At 40.4% G+C, this 21,325-nt stretch overlaps 1 protein-coding gene across 3 annotated transcripts in view; it reads left to right on the top strand.

Annotated features, from left to right (window-relative positions):
- The first annotated feature begins 649 nt into the window (after nt 1-649).
- Nucleotides 650-21,325, top strand: part of CUL5 (cullin 5) — a 96,677-nt gene continuing 76,001 nt past the window's right edge. For all 3 annotated transcript variants that reach the window (XM_027082404.1, XM_027082405.1, XM_027082403.1), the window contains exons 1-2: nt 650-1,171; nt 18,441-18,550. In XM_027082404.1, the coding sequence (XP_026938205.1) occupies nt 1,148-1,171; nt 18,441-18,550 (134 nt within the window). In that variant the 5' untranslated portion in view covers nt 650-1,147. The remainder of the gene's footprint in view (nt 1,172-18,440; nt 18,551-21,325) is intronic.

The following is a 21,325-nucleotide window of genomic DNA, read 5'->3' as shown; positions in this document are numbered from 1 at the left end:
GCCACTGCAATGAGAAACCCGCGCACCACAATGAAAAGTAGTCCCTGCTCGCCGCAACTAGAGAAAGACCGCGCGCAGCAACGAAGACCCAATGCAGCAAAAAAAAAAAAAAAAAACAAAACACTGCAAACGTCATTACTTTTGCCTGCTTTATTTTACCCTATAGCTCTTATTTATCTCTGTACTTCTCTTACTTATTTCTAATATATTATGTGTCAATGAACACAGTTTGGAAACGTGTATAATACTAGATATATTCTATATCTATATAGGTTCTATATATAGAGTATATTCTCTTTCTTCTCCTAGTGGTTTGAGGTCTGAAGGGATAAAGCTTAGGGGTTTATGGCTTAGGATATTCTAGGATAATGTGCCTTCAGGTAATCCAAGATTTATATTCATTACCTGAATAACCTCTTATAGATGATTTCACTGCCAGGCACTCTTGAGTAGAAATATTAATAGTTAACACTTTCGTGCATGCATTTATTCATTCATGCAAACAAATATTTAGTGGGTGCCTTCTATGTGCCCTTTCTTCTTGAAGACAGCTAGTACAAGCATTTCATTCGGGAATCCCCCGAGGCGGGGGATGAGGGAATACGTCTAGTCCCGCCAGCAGAGGGCGTGCTTTCGCACTCTCCGCAGCCTCCCGGCCCACGAGGCTTTCAGGCTCCCACGCTCGCTCCCTAGCGCGGCCCCGCCCGCCGCATCACGTGACTCGGCCACCGAACCAGAGCTGCAGGGCCCAAGCCGGGCTAAGTTCGTTGCCGGTGGCCTCTGCGGGTGCAACCACAAAGGGTAATCCGAAGGAGTGGGGGGGGCTCGCGAAGTCGATGCTTCCTCTTCCAATTCAGGTCGGCTCCCGTTACCTTCTCACCATTCGCCGTTGCTATCTTCCTGAGCGTTTGCATGAGCTCTTTCGTCTGGGGAGGCTCCGGTGACCATGTAGGGGGGAAAAGTGAGGAAGCTCCAGGTGCCTGGGACTAGGTCACCGCTGTTGGCACGCCGCCCCGGCTCCCCCCACATCTCCACTGCGGGCCGGTGGCCCCGTCAGCCCAGGTGGAAACTCCGGCCTGCAGTTGTGGCCTGGCAAGGAGCGCCACGAAATCTCGCGCCGTCTCGCGAGAGTCTAAGTTGAAGGAACATGGCGACGTCTAATCTGTTAAAGGTAAGACCCTCAGTCCAGCTTGGTTTTTACCCTGGGGGCGCTGGGTTCAGCTCTTAGGGAATGGCTCGGCCCAGGTTCAGCGGCAAAATGTGGGAGTGTTCAGGGGTTGCCTACCGGAAGGGAAGCCAGGGAGGCTGCCGCCGAGGACCGGAACGCGGGTCTTCGGCCTTGGGGTGGAGAGGCTCTGGTTGTCCCTCTTGCCGGTTGACCGGTGTGTGAAAGGACCTGCCGAGGGCTGGAGGGGACCAGTGCTTTCAAGGGACCAGCTCTGGCCTGGGGCCGCAGAAGAAGGGTGGTGCCGGGTCCTGAAAGATAGGGCAGTTAGTATTCTTGGCGTCTCAGCTTCTTCTGAAGCGAGAGCCTAAGGCGCAAAGAAGGAAAATCCAAGAAAATGTTCCATAACAGGTTTTAATGACTGGACCCCCACCTCCTCAATTTCTGTTCTCATTCTGCCTGCATGAAACTACAAGTCAGACAGCAGTGCCTGTCACCTCACTCCCTCCCTTATCTGCATGCTACTCCTTCCCTCCTATCCTCCCTTTCTTAAGTTCATATTTTACCCTTTTTTCCTTAGGAAACTGTTCCTCAACCCCATTACAGCACACAACCAGATGATTACTGTGGAAGCACTACCATCGTTTTATGGGTTAGGATAGTTGCCTTATCAAAGAAAACGGTTAAATTTAGTTTTATGTATTTGGGATAGCAAGGGAGATGTAGGCCCAGAGAGGCAGATTCTCTACCATCAGTTAAAAAGTTTGGAGGAGAAGAAGGAAGACATGGCACTAGTTTCTGCTATGCTGTCTTTGTAATAGGAACCTTTTGCCTTAAAAGTATTGACTGAAATGGGGGTAGTGATTAGCTCAGGGAACACAAACACAAAGGATGAACTACTCCTCCCTCAAACCCATTATTAGGCCTTCAGACAGTGTGGATTGATAATAGAAAATAATAGAACAGAAAATATATTAAAATTTACTGTAACCTCACTCATATCTTCTTTAGACTACTACACTGTTAGCTACACTGTTAACTGTTTAATACATGGGACTGTCTCCTAAAATGTAGACCTAATTTTACTAATTTAAGAGGCAATATATCTTTTAAAAGGGGAAGGACCTAGAACTTGACTGAATTTCTGCCACTTAGAAGCTGTATGACTTTGGGCAAGTTTCTAAACCTCTCCGTGCCTGAGCTTCTTCATCAATACAGTGGCATTATCAATAGCACCTATTTCATAGGAGCATTGTGAAGATTGAGTTAATATATGTAAAATCTTAAAACAGTGACTGGAACTTAATTAGCACCCAATAAACATAAATTGCTAGAGTTACTATTTCTGCTGCTTCTCTAAGAAAACAAATTCATGGGAATTGAGTAACCCACTCTCTACTCTTCTTTTATAACAGTATAGCAAAGCTCTAATGTGTTAATTCAGAAAGAAAACTTTAACTTATTAATTCAGAAAGACTCCTGTTAATGCATCTGTGTATTTACATAAGCAGTAGTGTATGTTATTAATTGAAATGTGTTTAAGAAGTAATTGAATTCCTTATTCTTTGTGAATTTTTGACTTGTTGATTACCTGGATATAAAGCAAGGTCTTTTTTCCTCCCAGATTTCTCTCTCAGAAAAGAGTGAGTCACTTTATTCTACTCCATACAAAGCCTTACAAAGGATTGTTTGGAGGAGATATAAGTCTGAAGCTACTTCAGTCAATACTAGTAAGTGGTTACCTAGTAGAGATTGTGAATCGACATCTATAGCACACACCTACCTATAGAATGAAAAAACTGCCTGAATGTCTAGAAATCGGCACTTAGGACTTAGGTTAAAAAGATCGTAATTCAAGCAGTTCTGTAACTCAAATAACTTTTATAAATGAAAGGAAAGTGATAACGCTTTGACAAACTGGTAAAAGACTCAGTCTCTTTAGTGAACATGAAGAGATGCCAAAGATACACTGGAAAATTTTCAGCAAAATTATTTAATGAAGTGTTAAAAAGGGAGAAAAAGAATTTCTAAATATTTTATATAGTATGTGATTTTAAATATGTACGACTAACATAATAAAATGGATATTATAAGTAGACATTTGATTCTTTTATCTGTATCACCAAAAGTTTATGTATTCAAGGTGGCCAGAAAATCTTTTGTATTTCTTTTTTCTCTCCTCATTGCGGGGGTGGGAGGCTGGAGGGGAATTGCCTTGTGTTTATACATTTAGAAGTAGTTAATTAAAAAGTGGGGAAGTTTGTCCTCTTGGAGAAATGCAGTAAGATCCTAACAGAATTCATAGGATCATTTAAATTCAAGTCTGGAGGAAGGTGTGTGAGAGGAATGGAGTGGGAGTTTGGGGTTAGCAGATGCAAACTAGTATATAGAGAATGGATAAACAGCAAGGTGCTACTATATAGCGCAGGAAACTATTCAATATCCTATGATAAACCATAATGGAAAAGAATATGAAAAAGAATGTGTGTGTGTGTATGTGTCTGTGTCCGTGTGTGTGTGTGTGTGTGTGTGTGTATATATATATATATATAAAAGTGAATCACTGCTGTACAGTAGAAATGAACACATTGTAAATCAACTGTACTTCAATTTAAATAAATAAATAAATTCAAGTCTGGTAGTACCTTGAATAGAGATAGAGCTGGCTGGGGAGTGGCCAACTTAGCCTCATTTCCTTTTTTGACAGGATTAATAGGTTAGTTCATTAGACAAATGCCTTAGACATTGCGTGGTTAGATTTCATCAGAGCATATTTGACAGAATTATCATGTCTTATGGTCAAAATGGAGGGATGTGGGCTAGATGAGAATACAGTTTGAATTTGATTATCAGGTAAACAGCTGTACCTGAAGAATGATGAGTAATAAATCATCAACCCTGAAGGGAGGCCTTTAGTGTCCTGCTGAAAAAATATGTCCTCTTCCTGTGTACCAGTAACCTGGTTGGAGTTAAGTTTATTGAATTTGTGGATGAAGAGTTCGAAGGGATAGCTAATAAGTTTATGAAAGATAACAAGGTTCAGAACTTTGCTGTGAAACTTGAAAGTCAGAACACAATGCGATAAAAACCACCTACTTATTTCATATTGGAATTTGATTGTAATAATAATTATATTTACTAACGTAAGTGGGCTGTTGCTGGGTTTTGGAAATCTTTTGGATATACAAATATTTGTGTTGTACAATTTTACATATACAGTTATCAGTTGCTTGGGGGTTTATATCTCCCCAAACCTTTCAATATTACTACTTTAAGTTTGCTGTTTTAACATATAATTCTCCTTGTTCCTTTACTTTTGCCATTACCACCTAGGCCTTCAGTGCACATTTTCTTCATTTCCAAGTGATGATCCTATTCCAAATAGCTGTTGTTGAAATCTTATTTTGTTAAACCTAACCCTGTTTAATTCTTAGCACATTACTTTATCCAGCTGTTTGAATGCCCTTAACTTTCTTGATCAATAATACCACAACCTTTTCTAGTTTCCCCTATATTCTCCTCTTTTCCAAGGCACCTGCTACATTGCCTGCTTCCACTTGTTCTTGTTCAGCCTTCTTTTTCCCCCCAGGACTTAGCAGCATGTCTCCTGTTATTTTGTTTCAGTCTCCTTTATTCTCACTTCTATGAGGATAAGAAAGTTCACCTATCCCCCTCATATAAACTTAACCTGTACTCTGCTTTGGCTTCAAACCTCTGCCCTTTTCTCTCTTTCCATTCACTGTCATAGTTCTTAGAAAAGCAGCCCCCAATTGCTTCTTTTATAATTCTTCACCTTTTTCCTTAATTTATTATGACTTGGCTCTCCCCGTACCCCTACCCAATTATATTAAAACTGTCAGTCTCAGGATCACTAGCAACCTCCTGATTGCCAAAGGAGATTCTCCCTGGATACATTCATCCTCTATTCTGATATTGTTGCTTGCTTGCTACTTAATGCTTCCCTTTTGGTTTTATGCCATTCTCTACTTGGTTTCCTATCTCTCAAATCTCATGTGTTTTTCACCTCTCCTCCCCAGTATAATTATTTCTCAGGATTTAATCTTCATCCTTTTTCTGTCTTTGTACTTTTTTTTTTCTGGGTCAGTCTTAACTCCCATGATTTCACTATTTTTATCTCTTAACTCTGATCTGAGGACTAGACCAAAACACAATGCTGACCATATCACTTTCCAGCTCATTTTTTAAAAAACTACTTATCTATTTGGTTGCGCCGGGTCTAAATTGCAGCAGGCAGGCTTGCTCCTTAGTTGCGGCTCCAGGGCTCCTTAATTGCAGCTTGCCAGCTTTTTAGTTGCAGCACGTGGGCTCCTTAGTTGTGGCATGCATGTGGGATCTAGTTCCCTGACCAGGGATCGAACCTGGGCCCCCTGCATTCGGAGTGGATTCTTATCCACTGCACCACCAGGGAAGTCCTGCTCATATACCTTTGATAGTTCAAGTTCTTTGAGATCTTTCTAGCTGTGTCTTCTCCCTAATACCTCTCTCCTCCCTCTCCCCCCCCCCTCTCTCTCTCTCTCTCTCTCTCTCTCTCTCTCTCTCTCTCTCTCTCACACACACACACACACACACACACACACACACACACGCGCGCGCACACACCCACGCACACACGCACACACACACACACCCTTACCCCTCCCTCTACCTGGCTAGTTACTTCTTGATTTACTGCATACCAGAGTCTTCAAGACTTTTTGTTTGTTGTTTCGTTGTTTTTTTTTTTTTAATATTTATTTATGGGCACATGGGCTTTCCTCTAGTTGCGGTGTGTCAGTTTTCTCTCTCTAGTTGTGGTGCATGGGCTCCAGGGCACGTAGGCTCTGTAGTTGTGGCACGCAAGCTCTCTTGTGTGAGCTCAGTAGTTGTGGTGTGTGGGCTTAGTCGCCCTGTGGCATGTGGGATCTTAGTTCCCCGACCAGGTATCGAACCTGTGTCCCCTGCATTGGAAGGCAGATTCTTTATCACTGGACCACCAGGGAAGTCCCTCTTTGCTGTTTCTCCTGTCAGGAATCCCCCCCCCCCAGTATTACCCTGTCAAAATCCTATTTAGTCATCAAGACCCAGCCTAGATACCTCCTTTCTTCGTCTTTTTTTTTTTAATTTTTAAAATATGTATTTATTTATTTGGCTGTGCCGGGTCTTAGTTGTGGCATACAGAATCTCCGTTGCCGTGTGCAAGATCTTTAGCATGTGGGATCTAGTTCCCTGAGCAGAGATTGAACCTGGGCACCTTGCATTGGGAGCGCAGAGTCTTAACTGCTGAACCACCAGGGAAGTCCCCCTCCTTTCTTTTTAGTGTTCTCATTTGGAATTTAATTGTTGCTTACTCTGCACAGGCATAGCACTGCATCAATCTATTCTAGCACTTAACATTTTTTAAAATTTAATTAATTAATTTATTTATGGCTGTGTTGGGTCTTCGTTTCTGTGCGAGGGCTTTCTCTAGCTGTGGCAAGCGGGGGCCACTCTTCATCGCGATGCGCGGGCCTCTCACTGTTGCGGCCTCTCTCGTTGCAGAGCACAAGCTCCAGACGCGTAGGCTCAGTAGTGTAGCACTTAACATTTTGCCTTCTGTATTAGTTACAGGATATGTTTACATATATATCTAACTCCCTTTCTAGATTGTAAGCAGTATTAGTTTAGGGACTTCATAATCTGTTGATGCTTTAACCATTTAGCACAGTGATTACTCGTGGTAGGTGCTCCATAAATGAGTGATAGTTGATTGAAAAGAGAAGTCTAGTGCATGCATTGTAGATGCTCAGTAAATGAGTGTTGATTGGTTAAAGGGAGGAATTTTCTGCCTTTATTCCCTTCTAAGTAGATCTAGAGAGGGGGAGAGAGGGGAGTAGAGGTATAAAACCAACCCACAAGGCAATCCAAACTTAAAACTGAAATATGGAGGACACTACTTTTTTCAGTGGAAACTTTTTTACCCTTTGAGAGGAAAGAAAATGGAAATAGAAAGGAGTAGTTCAAAGTGTGTGTAGAATTTATTTTTTATTTAAATAATTTTATAGACACATGTGCAAGGCACCGGGATGCAAAGATAATGCAGAACAATGTCCATGCTCTTTGGGAATTATACTACTACAGATACTAAAGGAGATAAAGTACTAATGATTTGTTTTAAGGCAAGAACTTTAGGAGTGCTATGAGTTGTATTGGTCCCTCATAGACATAGGAGATCACTGCTGGTGGGATGATCAAGGAAAGTTTTATGGAGAAAGCATTAGAGCTGGATTTTGAAGAATAGGTAGACTTTTTGTAGGTGATGATTAGGGGAAAATTTGGTAGAACATGCTTGGCAAAGAATATGGATGTGATACCAAGATTTGAATAGTGTCAGTGAATGTGGTTAAGATACACAACTGGATAATTCTTTTTAATGTCTATTTAAACATAAATGAGAGCCTTATTTAGAACCCAACTTTTCATTGGGTTGATGGAAATTGCCCTTTTGAATGGACATCTAAGAGGAATGTGATCCTTAGGGCCACCTTCCTTCACTCCACTGGCCTGTCCTAGAGACCTGGTTACATTTGACACTCACAGCCGAGGGAGAAAACCAATTCGAGGGTGTGTAGATTGGCCATCACTAGAGGTGGGAGTGGGAATAGAGGACTAAATCATCACTTACTATAAAACTGTGATAAATATAAATGTGAAAATCTTTCATGTTCTGTGAAAATATAAATGAGTGAGCAGTTACCATAATCTGGAGGTGATATATGTAAATTAAAGCTACTAACAGGAAGTGGCAGTTTAAGGTACACTTTAGAGATCAGTCATTTATCAATGGATTAGAAGAGAGGAATTTCAGACTGCAGGAGGTTTTCAAGAGGACACTAGGCATCCATCTGGTGGACAGAGAAGAAGGGTGGAAAAGAGAGACAGACAGGTGTTTCTTATTAGGTATTTTGTTAGGGTCCTAGTGAACCTAAGTTGTATCACAGAAAGTCATGACTCTTGCCTTGGTATAGTGATAGAGTAAATTGGTGCCTTATAGGCTCTGTAAACAAGTAAACAAGTTACAGCTCAGGTTAAAACGTTGGTCATTATACATGGAGTACATAGAGGTAAGTAACATCAAGGATATTTGATCTGTATAACTGGGCTCGTTCATTCCACAGATACATTAGTATCCACTCTGTGCTGAATCCTATTCTAAGTGTCAGTGATACAGCAGTGAATAAGACAGACAAGGTCCCTAGTGTTTGGAGCTTATATGCTAATGCATAAGTACTAACACCAGAGAAATAAGTTAACACATTGGGAAGTTTTTATAGTAATGAGGTCTGTGATGAAAACAGTATAATCAAGAGTGCTCAGAAGATGGTGCCACTATTTTACTTACTTATTTACAGCAGAAAATAATTTTTTCCCCTAAATACAGCTTTCAATTATGTTCTGTTGAATTTTCCTTCCCTGCTATTTGATGACATTTCAGCCAGATCCCATAGTTTTCCGTTTTTTTTTTTTTAAGTACTGTTTAGGGAATTTCCTGGAGGTCCAGAGGTTAGGACTCCATACTTCCACTGCGGGGGGGCTCGGGTTCGATCCCTGGCTGGGGAACTAAGATCCTGCAAGCCGAGCGGTGCAGCCAAAAATTTAAAAAAGTACTGTTTAGTCTGAATTAAAATTTCATTCTCATAGCCAATCAAAGTAACTGTCCTACCTGCTCAAGACCTTGGCCCTGGATCTGCAGAAAGGAAAAGGGAATGACATTCTTCTTAAGTTGACTTGGGAAGGCTTCTCTGAGGTGACAGTAACACTGAGACCCAAATGATTTGCTTTCTAGGCAAAGGTCTGAGGTGCAGTGGTGAGCTTGGCATATTTGAGTAACACCTTTAAAAGGGTGGTGTGGCTGGAACATATTGAGAATTGCCAGTATTCGAATATATACTGTAGTTTTGTGGTTCTTTTGTTTAATGGGGATTGCAAATGTGGTTTTTGTTTTTTGTTTTTTGTGGTACACGGGCCTCTCACTGTTGTGGCCTCTCCCGTTGCGGAGCACAGGCTCCGGACGCGCAGACTCAGCGACCATGGCTCACGGGCCCAGCCGCTCCACGGCATGTGGGATCCTCCTGGACCGGGGCATGAACCCATGTCCCCTGCATCAGCAGGCGGACCCTCAACCACTGCGCCACCAGGGAAGCCCTCTATTACTTTTAAAACATTTTGCAAGCCAGTAGGGTTTTCTGTTTCTCATGTGTTTATTTAAGCACTCCTATTTTTTAACATAGTACCAAATTTTATATTTATACATAAGCAGTTATACCTCTACTCTTTCTTGGGATCAGGTAACATGGAATTGTAGATGAATTCATTGCTTGAAAAAGCAGTTTTGAATTTCAGTGGGAGGTGTGCAGATTTTTAAATCAATGATATATTCTAGAAAGATCTATATAGCATCTTTCATTACTGACCTATAACACCTCCCTCCACTCCAATATATTACAAAAAATTATTTTTTTTCTGTAATTTACCTTCTTCCTAGTGCACGTTTGTTTATCTTTGAAACAACCACCAGGGCTATAAATAAGAGATTGTGGGACTTTACTGTCAAAATTGTTTTAGAACTGATACTTCTACTAGGGAATATTTTTCAGGTAAAGCTGAATGTAGTTTATTTGGGTCTGGGCAACCAACATGTTATATTAAGAGATCCTGATTTCTTTGTACTGATTAGAGCAGGGAAAGGGAGCTGAACCTTTGTTCACCTGTTTTTCTTTTCATTTTTCTTTACCGTTTTTATCCTCTCCTAATTGTTTGTGAGAAACTTTACACTGATTTTTTTTTTTAATATTTATTTATTTATTTTGGCTTCGCTGGGTCTTAATTGTGTCTCGTGGGATCTTCGTCGTGGCATGCAGGATCTTTTTAGTTGTGGCATGTGGACTCTTAGTTGCAGCATGCATGTGGGATCTAGTTCCCTGACCAGGGATCAAGCCCAGGCCCCCTGCATGGGGAGCTTAGAGTCTTAACCACTGGACCACCAGGGAAGTTCCTACACTTTTTTTTTTCCCCTCAGCCCTCGGGGTTTTACATTAAGTAAAAAGCAATTCAGTAGTAGGTAAGCTTTTATCTTACTTAAAATAAGGAAAGAAGAAGGGAGAACGCAGGGAAAAAGAAATGAACCCCAAGAGTTACAACTTCAACATTTGCTTTTATTGGACAGTACATCCAAAATGCATCACCTCTTATAAACCATCCAACTCAAATGCATTATTCCCCTGGCATTTTTTTTCTATGGTCAGTGATTCCACCAGCCATTCATTCAAGTCAGAAATCTGAGAGCCATGTTATATTATCCAACAGGCAGAGCAAGCACGTGTCCATTATCCACAATTTAAGAAATACTGTACTGGAAAGTGAATTACTTGAGGACCTTTCATTTATGTGTCCCAGTGACTAGCATAATTCTTCATGTACAGCAGGTAGTCAGATGTTTGTTGAATGAATAAGTGTAGTAATGAATGATTAAGAATCCCACCCCCAAAATAAGTTCAAACTCTTTCATTAGTAGTTATTTTTTGTCCTTAAAATTAGTTGTTTGGGTTTTTAAAAGTACAAGCATTGTCAGAATTTGTTAAAAAATTTTTTTTACCTCTATGAAAGAATCCTAAAAGCTTTTTTTTTTGACTCATTTATGGGTCAAAAGAAACCTAAAAGTTTTAAAGGGAAGTGGAATGTGAAATTTTTCATTTCAGTGGAAAAATGTGTCCTCCCACTCCCCCACTATGTTTAAAGAGAAATATGTCTTTTATGTAGTGATGCTTCCACCTTATGGCTTCTAGATAATTGCCACTAAATTTTTATAATCATAGATTTTTTTTTTCCTTCAGTTTATAAGCCTGATGAGGTGAAGCCAAGGGCTGGATCTGGCCCATAGGTTAGAAGTCCTACCATTCCTCTTCCAGGAAAGGTCCAGGGAGTATTTAAGAATGTGGCTGTAACAGAACTAAACTGCTTGGATTTGACCCCTTGCCCTGCCACTTACTGCTTGTAACCTTAGGGAAGTAACCTAACCTAATTACAGTGTACAGTTTTTTCACCTCTTAAATGATAATAATGTCACCTAACACATAGGGTAGTTGTAAAGATTAAATAAATTAATATTTGTAGGTATATATTTAGAATAGAACCTGACACATAATTGGCAATCAGATGTTATAAGGTAAAACGATAAAAGTGATGGAGTGATCTATACTGAAGTTAAATAATAGAGGGTATAAATAGCTGAACTCATTTTATCACAGATCTCAAATGTTTGAACTACCCTTGGAAATGTAAAGGAAACTATTTAAAGATAAAAGGAAATGCTCTTTTGTACCACATTTATCACATGTACAAAATTTATTGGTTTCTATAACCCCGAATTAGCCAAATGCCATATATTTGTAATGAAAGAAATAGTAGAAAGTCTTGCAGTGGAATAATTAAGCAAAAATGTAATCAGAAATTTTTTATCATTCCAGTTTCAAGCATCCTACTCTGATTACCCTCTCCTGTTTTTCTAACTCATTCTAGTGCTTTTATTCTGATCATCCAGCTCCACTATGGTCTCCAACTCATTGATTCTGCCTCATTGTTTAATGTCTGAAATCTCTGGGTTTATAGTTTTCATCAGATTAGGAAACATTTTAGCCTTTATTTCTTCAAATATTCTCTGAATCCCAAGATTCCGGTTATATGTAGATGAGGTCATTTGATGTTGTCTCACAGCTCACTGATATTCTTTTTATTTTTAATTTTATTTATTTATTTATTGACATATAGTTGATTTGTAATGTTGCTTTAGTTTCAGGTGTACAGCACAATGATTCAGTTATATATATTCTTTTCCAGATTCTTTTCCCTTATAGGTTATTACAAAATATGGAGTATAGTTACCTGTACTATAAAGTAGGTCTTTGTTGGTTATCTGTTTTATTTATAGTAGTGTGTATGTGTTAATCCCGAACTACTAATTTATCCCTCCCTAATACTTGTTTTTAAACAACTTTTGTTTCTGTGATGTTCATGCTTTCTGCTATTTTCTTAAATGTGTGGAGTGTATTCATAATAGCTAGTTTAACATCATTGTCTACTAAAACTATCATCCACGTCATTTCTGGGTCAGTTTCCTTTGTTTGGTTTTTCTCTTGATGGTGAGTTTATATTTTCCTGCTTCTTTGCCTGCTTGATAAGTTTTGATTGGATGCCAGACATGTGTTTTATGTTTTAGGGGCTGGATTTTTTAAATTTCCTTTAAATATTTTGGCTGTGACACAGTTAAGTTACTTGGAATCAGTTTGATCCTTCTGAAGCTTGCTTTTAAAGTTAGAGTGGGTCCAAACAGCACCGAAGGTACGGCTACTTTGGTGTCATTATAGATGCAATACCTTTCTGAAGACTGCCAGATGCCTAGCATATTAAGGAGTGTTTCCACTCTGGCTGGCAGAACGTGAACTATTACTAGCCCTGTGTGGACTCTGGTGATTGTTTTGTCTACTCCTTTCAAATGATTATTTCCCCAGTCTCTGATAGTTTTCTCACTCACATGTATAGGTCAATATTTAATAGTCAGAGGCTTGAGTGGAGTCCTCTACATATCTCCAGAGCTCCCTGTGTGTGCAGTTCCCTTTTTTCTGATACTCTGTGCCACGCATTTTCATCACCTTGGCCTCCCCAAACTCTGAACTCTTGTCTCCTAAACTTAGTGAAACCACCAGCCTGTTTGGGGTCCTTCTGCTTATGCTCAGTCCTGGAAACTCTAGGCAGTATGCTTGGGCATTTGTAGGGCTCACCTCATTTGTTTATCTTTTCTCAGGAAACACTGTCCTGTACTCCCCTTTGGTTTTCCAGTTGTTCAAGCAGGAGGAGAAATCTGGCACCTGTTATTCTATCCTGGTTGGAAGCAGAGGGCTCTGTCTTTCATCATCCTGTTGTCCTTTCTCTTCCCCTTACCCAGCATAAATTCTCTGTTCAATCATTATAATCTCTTCCTGGAATACACTTTTGACTCCTTTGCTCCTCTCTTGTTTCACTGGGGAAAACCACAACCCTGGATCCACCTCTTCACCTTTTAGTGCCATCTATGCAGTTGAATGTTGCAGGAGAAAAAGATACACACATGCTATTTTCACTTTAAATTCATGACCACAAACTATAATTGAGCCCAGTCACACTGTACTTCCATAGTCATTTATTCTTCCACTTTCCTAGATGTCTGTTTCACATCTTTTCTCTCAAAATTTTGGCACCTCCTCCCCCATCTTCCACGGCATTTTCCTTATTTTCATATCACTAAGAAGCTGAAGCAATCAAAAAGGAACTTCTCACAGTGGTGTGGTGCCACATCTACCCTCCTACCCACATCTGCACGTACCATGTACTTTGCCTTCTCTTAGCATATAGTCACTTCCTCCATCTGTGCATTAGATTCCATTCCCTTTTGCCTGTCCAGGGCATTTAAAATTCTACAACAATTTCCTTCTTTTCTCCTACATCATCAGTATTATATCTTGGAACATACTTATCAGTATACAAACATACTGTATTCCATCTAGATGGGTGGGATGGGGGGAGGGAGGTCCAAGAGGGAGGGGATATATGTATACATATAGCTGATTCACTTCACTGTACAGCAGAAAATAACACAACATTGTAAAACAATTATACTCCAATAAAAAAAAATTTTTTTTTGATTCCCTCTTACCCTATCAGTTATCATGCTGTTTCTGTGCTCCTTTTTTTTTTTTTTTGCAGTACGGGGGCCTCTCACTGTTGTGGTCTCTTCCGTTGCGGAGCACAGGCTCCGGACGCGCAGGCCCAGCGGCCATGGCTCACGGGCCCAGCCGCTCTGCGGCACGCGGGATCCTCCCGGATCGGGGCACGAACCCGTGTCCCCTGCATCGGCAGGCGGACTCCCAACCACTGCGCCACCAGGGAAGCCCAGGGAGCTACTCTTCATTGCGGTGCGTGGGCTTCTCATTGCGGTGGCTTCTTTTATTGCGGAGCACGGGCTCGAGGCACGCGGGCTCAGTAGTTGTGGCACATGGGCTTAATTGCTCCGTGGCATGTGGGATCTTCCCGGACCAGGGCTCAAACACGTGTCCCCTGCATTGGCAGGCGGATTCTTAACCACTGCGCCGCCAGGGAAGTCCGAGCGAGTTTTATATATAGAATGTTAGAAGAGGCAATACAGAAATAAGGCATGATTGGCTAGGAGGTCAGGGATTTCCTTATAAGGTAAGCAGGTCCTATTTTTTAGGTAAGGTTAGCTAGCTAAAACTGAGTTAGAGGATTGTGATTGGTGTTCTGTTTCCTTGACAGTGAGGTGTTTCCCATATGTGCAGGCTGATTTAAGTTTAGATTTTTGATGTGGGCTGAGCCAATGGGGTGGCCTCTGTTTTGCTGTTCCAATATACAAATTAACTTTACTAGACAAAAACCTTAGAGTCAGGCTTTATTCCTTTCTCTCATCCCAGATGCTTGCTGTCAGGAAATCTTGTTAGCACTACCTTTAAAACATATAAAATCTAATTACTACTCACTACCACCCTGGTCCATGTCACTATTATTTCTAACCTTGCCTCCTACACTCAGGTTTAACACTTGCCGCTTTAATGTATTCTCAGCATAGCAATCAGGAAGATTTAAAAATATAAGTCAGATCGTGTCACTTCTTGCTCAGAATTTTTTAATGGTTCCCTATCTCACTTATGGTAGAAGCCAAACTTTTTACAATGGCAAGGCCCTACAAGATCCGGCCCTACGTTGCTTCCCTGACCTCATCCACTCTCTCCTCTGTCCTTATTTTGCTCTACTTTGAATACATCAGGCATGCTTCTACCGTAGGGTCTTTGCAATGGCTGCTTCCTCTGCCTGGAATAGTCTTCTCCCAGTTATCCCCCATGGTCAATCTCCCATCAGCTTCCCCATGGCCCATCTGTGTGTTTGAGAAGAAGAGTGCCTCTGAGGGAATTAGTTGTGCTGTAAAAAGTGAAGGATAGAGGGACAAGGATATGGCAAATGTTGAAATCCTATTGGTGAAAGAGAGCCAGTGGGTGAGATAATCTTAGACTTATTAGCTATTCTGAGTGGTAATGAAAGACTTAAGCAGAAGAGACTTGTAGCACATCAGTAAAGATGAGGCAGCCGTTAGTTAGCCATTGGAAAAATTCATAAATCAGGGTTTGTAATTTGAAGGTGTCTTCGCCTATTAATATCTTTTGTAGATAGTAGGTTTGGTGTCCTGCTGCTTAGTTTTGATTTAATTATATGCTTTTCATTTTAACAGAGAATAGGTCAAAGAACTGCTTGAACATCGTTTCTGGAATCTATTATAAAAGCTTAATAGGAAAAATTCAATTATTTAGTTTCTCCTTTAACTGAGTATTAGAGGAAAATGTTTCTGTAGTTAATCTTGTATGTTTCATCAAATAAGAGACAGTGTTTCCTGTCATTTTACCATAGCTGATAGATTTCAGAGCCTAACCAGTATTTATCTCATACCTGTTTAGTCTTCTGTACCTTTTTGATTATTTATTTATTTGTTTAGGTCTCTCACTGTTGCGGCCTCTCCCATTGCGGAGCACAGGCTCTGGACGCGTAGGCTCAGCGGCCATGGCTCACGGGCCTAGCCGCTCCGCGGCATTTGGGATCTTCCCAGACCAGGGCATGAACCCGTGTCCCCTGCATCAGCAGGCGGACTCTCAACCACTGCGCCACCAGGGAAGCCCCTATTTTTTATTTTTTTAAAAATAAATTTATTTATTTATTTTTGGCAGTGCTGGGTCTTTGTTGCTGCACGAGGGCTTTCTCTAGTTGCAGCAAGTGGGGGCTACTCTTCGTTGTGGCATGCGGGCTTCTCATTGTGGTGACCTCTCTTGCTGCGGAGGATGGGGTCTAGGCGTGTGGGCTTGCTTCAGTAGTCGTGGCTCACAGGCTTTAGAACGCAGGCTCAGTAGTTGTGGCGCACGGGCTTAGTTGCTCTGCGGCATGTGGGATCTTCCCGGACCAGGGCTTGAACCTATGTCCCTTGCATTGGCAGGCAGATTCTTAACCACTGTGCCACCAGGGAAGCCCCGTTTTTTATTTTTAATTGCAGGATTTACACTAAGTTTAATTTTGTAAGTTGCCAGAATCACTTATGGAAGTAGACCTATTTGACATTATAAAATATTCTCTTATTAAGAGGGTATTATGTTTCTCCATGTCATAGTCAAGAAAAGATTTGCATGCCCTTTCTGTGGTTCTTCCATATTTGTTTATTTGCACACCCTTTTCTCAGAGGGAAGAGTAAATGAAGAAATGATGGTTATAGGAAGATATTAACAGAAAAAGTGTAGCCAGCCATGATTAGTACATGAAGTATATACCATGGGATCTCAAATCTGACTGAATTCTCTTTAGCCAGCACTAAGGAAAGCAAAGTTACCTACATGATTCACTTAAGTTCATAAGGTAAAAACAAACTAGTTTTTCAAGGGAGAAGCACAGTTAATCCCAGTACTAAATTTTGAGTATCTCCCATGGGTCCCTATAATAAGAATACTTTGTGATAAAAGTAGGTACCTGGGGCAAGAAAGTACAGTAACTTTTAGGATCAGCTGTGTTTGTAGATGTAAGAAGTATCATTTGCTTTCACAAGAGTTTAATGTTAGTCAGTGGTTCTTAACCTTTTTGGGGTCATAGACCCTGTAACATTTTTATGTAGTTTTATTGTGAATTTGCTAAACGTATAAATTCTGGACTCATCTCAAGAGATTCTGATCCAGCCAGCGTGTGGTAGGTTTTATAAAGGTATGTGTAAGCACCATCCTAGGTGATCCTGACGTAGGTTCTTGTTAGACCATATGTTTAGAAACTGCTTCTGGAATATAATTTCAGGGAGTTCGAACATTACATCAGTACATGGATCTTATCTCATACGAGTGAACAACATTCTCAACAATTGTATGGTGAAAACAATAATGTGATTCATAGGGGTGTTTGGTACTGCTGTATTAGAAAATTAACTATTTTTGTTGAAATTTATTGATCAAAGCAAGTCACATGGCCATACCTAACTTGAAAAGGAACAGTACTCATGAGTAACACATGTGGGGTGCCCCCCTTCTCTTTTTAGTAATGAATTGATTTTTTCCCCTTAATATCGAATCACTTTCACATCACTGAAATAAACATGCATGATTATGAGGTATTATTTGTTTAATTTACTAATATTTTTTAAAACTTTTGCATCTATATGTTCTAATTAGATTGGTCTACAGGTACCATTTCTTGTTCTCTCCTCACCAGTTTGGTATCAGGGTTTTGTTAGCATTATAAAATGAGATGAGTATCTTTCTGGTTTTTTTTCTTCCTCAACTTTCAGAGTTTATATGGATTTTTGATATACTTTTTGTGAAGAGTTTAGGGCACAGTCTCTACACACAAGATCACCCTCACTTCTGACATCAGCTGCAAATTTGGGAGGTTCCCAAAACCCTGAGGTTCAATAATTTGTTAGAAATATTCATAGATCTTAACTGAAAAACTGCTTTGCTCATGGTTATGGTTTATTAAGGGAAAGGATACAGATTAAGATCAGCTAAAGGAAGAAACAGTGTCCAGGAGGGTCAAACACAGAGCTTCCCTTGTCCTCTCTGGTGTTGTCAGGTCACCATTTCTCTCCTTTCCTCATTAAATGACAGGGCACATAAGTACTGCCAGCCAGGGAAGCTCACACAACCTTTGGTGTCCAGAATTTTTATTAAGGCTTCATCATGTAGGCATTGCTCATGTGGATAATCTCAATCTCCAGGTTGATTGACCCAAACCCCTTACCCTAAGTCATACTGTTGCTATTTCTGGATTGGCCTGCTCCCTAAGACTATATGAGTTTGCCAGTCCCCTCCCTAAATCACATTGTTAGGTTATCCAGTATGACCCAAGGCCCCAGGCTAACAAAGACTCTCTTATCAGATATAACATTCTTAGGGCCCAAGGATATTACCTACTAGAAGCCAAGGGCAAAGGGCAGACCGCTCTTTGGACAAGACCAAATTCTTTGCTACACACTTTCACATAACTGTCTTTTTTCTTTTATGGTTGTCTTCCTGTGATTCTTTGATACCAGATTAAGTTATAGGGATTCCTTGATGGAAAATTGGTTCTTTTTGAATTTTGAATTCTTTTTGAATTTCTTTAGTTGTCTCTTATGAGATAAAAATAACAGACGCTTATTTAACTGCACTTAAATTACTTTTTTTTTTTTTTTAAGAATAAAGGTTCTCTTCAGTTTGAAGACAAATGGGACTTCATGCGTCCAATTGTTTTGAAGCTTTTACGCCAGGAATCTGTTACAAAACAGCAGTGGTTTGATCTGTTTTCGTAAGTAATCCATTCATTCTACCTTTTTGATAACATAAAGGAAAATTTGGTGGCTATATTCAAATGGAATATTGGCTCCAGATTGGACTGTTTACCTGTTTGAAATTATTACTGATTGTGTTGGGGGTCCCCAAGACCACCCCTAGGTTCAGTGGTTTGCTCGGAGGACTCGTAGGACTGAACATAAAGTCATACTCACAGCTATGATTTATTACAGCTAAAGGATACAAAGCAAAATTAGCAAAGAGAAAGGTATATGGGGTCAAGTCTGGGGAACAGGCACAAACTTCCAAGAGTATTCTCCCAGTCGAGTCACACAGGATGCATTTAATTTCCCCAGCAACAAGATTGACAACATATGTGATATGCTGTCACCAAGAAGCTCTTTGGAGACTCAGTACCCAGGGTTTTTATTGGGGGCTGCTCACATAGGCAGCCTCTGCCTGGCATGTACCAAAATTCTAGACTCTCAGAAAGAGCGGTGTTCAGTGTAAACCATGTTGTTTGTACAAACAGGTTAGGCACAGTGAGCCATTCTCATCATTTCAGGAAAATTTTCTATCAGTGTAGGAAACTGTCAAACATTCAAGTTCTCAGATCCCAGCCAAACAGGCTTTTCTAAGGAATACAGTCTCAGATCTGTTATGTTAACTCTTAGCCTTTGGCCAGAATGTCTTTACAGCAAAACTATTACCAGTAGGACACCACCCCTGCCCCCATCCCCACCCCCATGTGCAGCAAGGTAAGACCAACTTGTAGTATTGATCTCAGTTATGCCTTTTAGAGGGCCTAAATTTAGTTAGTTAAAATAAATCCCGCCAACCATGAGGTTTATCTTAGAAAAGCAGGTGGCTTTCTCCTTCAGTTTCTGTATGGACCTTTTACATGGCCTGAGGCATCAATTCAGGCACAGCACAACTATGGCCATACAGTTGAATTCGACCTGAAAATTTTCCAGGGTTGAAGCAGTGTCATGATGGGGTACATACAAAAAGAAGTATAATTTCAGAGGACCCACATGGTACCCCTGGAAACAAAGAGTTTGCACTTTTTTAGGGTACTCCAAGCAAGGCATAAATTAGATAGTATGGGTTAACAGGGCCCTCACTGTGTCCTCCCATGGGGCCTTTCACTTTAGAGTTCTCAGTCTAGTTCATTTAATTCAGTTCAGGCCTTGTTTTCAGACGGACTACCTGAAGCCAATTAGTTCCAAACAGTTTGTTTATCCACGACACCATTTCATTTGCTTCATAGTGTGGATGACATTTAGAGGTGTTCTTTGTGGAAGGTGTAGGAATTGGGGCTGCTTGCAGCCGTCTCAGAGTACTGCTAGGTGTGATTGAAGTTCAGCATTCAGTTTGAATTCAAAGCACTAACAACAGCATGGAAAGCCAACACCAGGAGCTGGGAAAGCTTTCAAGAATACTTACGAAATACAAAAATCATTCATGTCCTTCTCCCTGGTGCCTCACCAGGTGCTGAGTTTTATTTTTTCTCCCTTATAAAATCAGTGTGTCCCATTCAGTAATGAAAGCTTTTCATTTTTTTCCCAATCACCCAGACCTGGAGGAGGAACAAAAACATTTTTACAGAAAAACGTTTTTATACAACTTAACTAGAAAGACATATGTTTAGGAATTGGTCTGGATGAAATCCCAAATTTTCAAAAATTTTCATAATAAGTTTACATCACACCCCCACCCCTTTTGTCCTGACCATTTACCTAGTGAGCAGCCTGGAAAAGATCAATTCCTTTCTGGAGATAGCTGTGTTTAATAATGAAGTTGCCTTACTAAGGTGTGTGTGCAAGGAAGGGTGATGCGAAGGTGAGGGAAAAAAAATCAGGTTATTAATTCATTGTTGAAAACTGCAACTAATCCGGAAAGCTGGACACAAGTCCGTAGCAGTGAAATATCACCGAGAGGGGATCATGAATCCAGTCTGTAAGGAGCGAGTATGCTTTCTCCCAACTTGCAGCTTTTAGCAGTAACCACAAGTTAGGAATGCACTTTAGGTCTGTATATCTGATACAGAGGCTATCAGCAGCTTGATTTCAGATGGCCCCGTCAGAGAATGAGTCCTTTTCTGTGGGCATCTGCAAGTGATTTAGATCTTCCAGCCAGAATCCATGACGTTTTCAGTTTATGGCTTCACAGAGGGTGTCTTAAATCTTCAACAGTCCACAAGTCAATGTCCTGTTCACTGAGCATATGCCTGCTTTAGTTCAGCACAGCTTGTGTTGGGGTTTAAATAGCCCAATGTCAGACAATATCAGGTTTCAGCTTAGAGTTAGATCCAAGCAATTAGGATTTGTGAATTCAGGATTCCAAAAAAGCCAGTGACTTTTCTCGAGCAGTGGCAAAGCCAAGATGCTGCAGACCAGTCGTGTTCTAAGTCCAAGTGACAAGACTTTTCTAATCCACTTTTATTTTGTCAGTCTTAGAGTTTAGATTAATCCACTCAGTAATATGCACATCATGCTGGAAAATCATCAGCCTTTCAGGGTCAGACATCTGATTTCACAAGAGCTCAGTAGCAACTAAAAACTGCTTTTTAAAACTCCAGAAGTGTATATCTATTTGGAAATTTCTTATGTTTTCATGTTGTCTCCCTTTTCTCTGAGATGGTAATAAGTAGAAATAATAGTATCCATTATGGAGATTTATTTATTCTGTTTCCAATACTCAAACAGTTCAAATTCTAATCCTTTCACCAGCAGTAAAAAGCAAGGAAATTGTGTCTCAGTAACTTTTTTAAAAAAAATTTATTTATTTA

The sequence above is a fragment of the Aethalodelphis obliquidens genome, unplaced genomic scaffold (genome assembly GCF_003676395.1).
Source record: "Aethalodelphis obliquidens isolate GAN/ISIS:26980383/991018 unplaced genomic scaffold, ASM367639v1 scaffold46, whole genome shotgun sequence".
Lineage (NCBI taxonomy): Eukaryota > Metazoa > Chordata > Mammalia > Artiodactyla > Delphinidae > Aethalodelphis > Aethalodelphis obliquidens.
The sequence above is the reverse complement of the archived record's forward strand: the minus strand, read 5'-3'. Positions and strand labels throughout refer to the sequence as shown.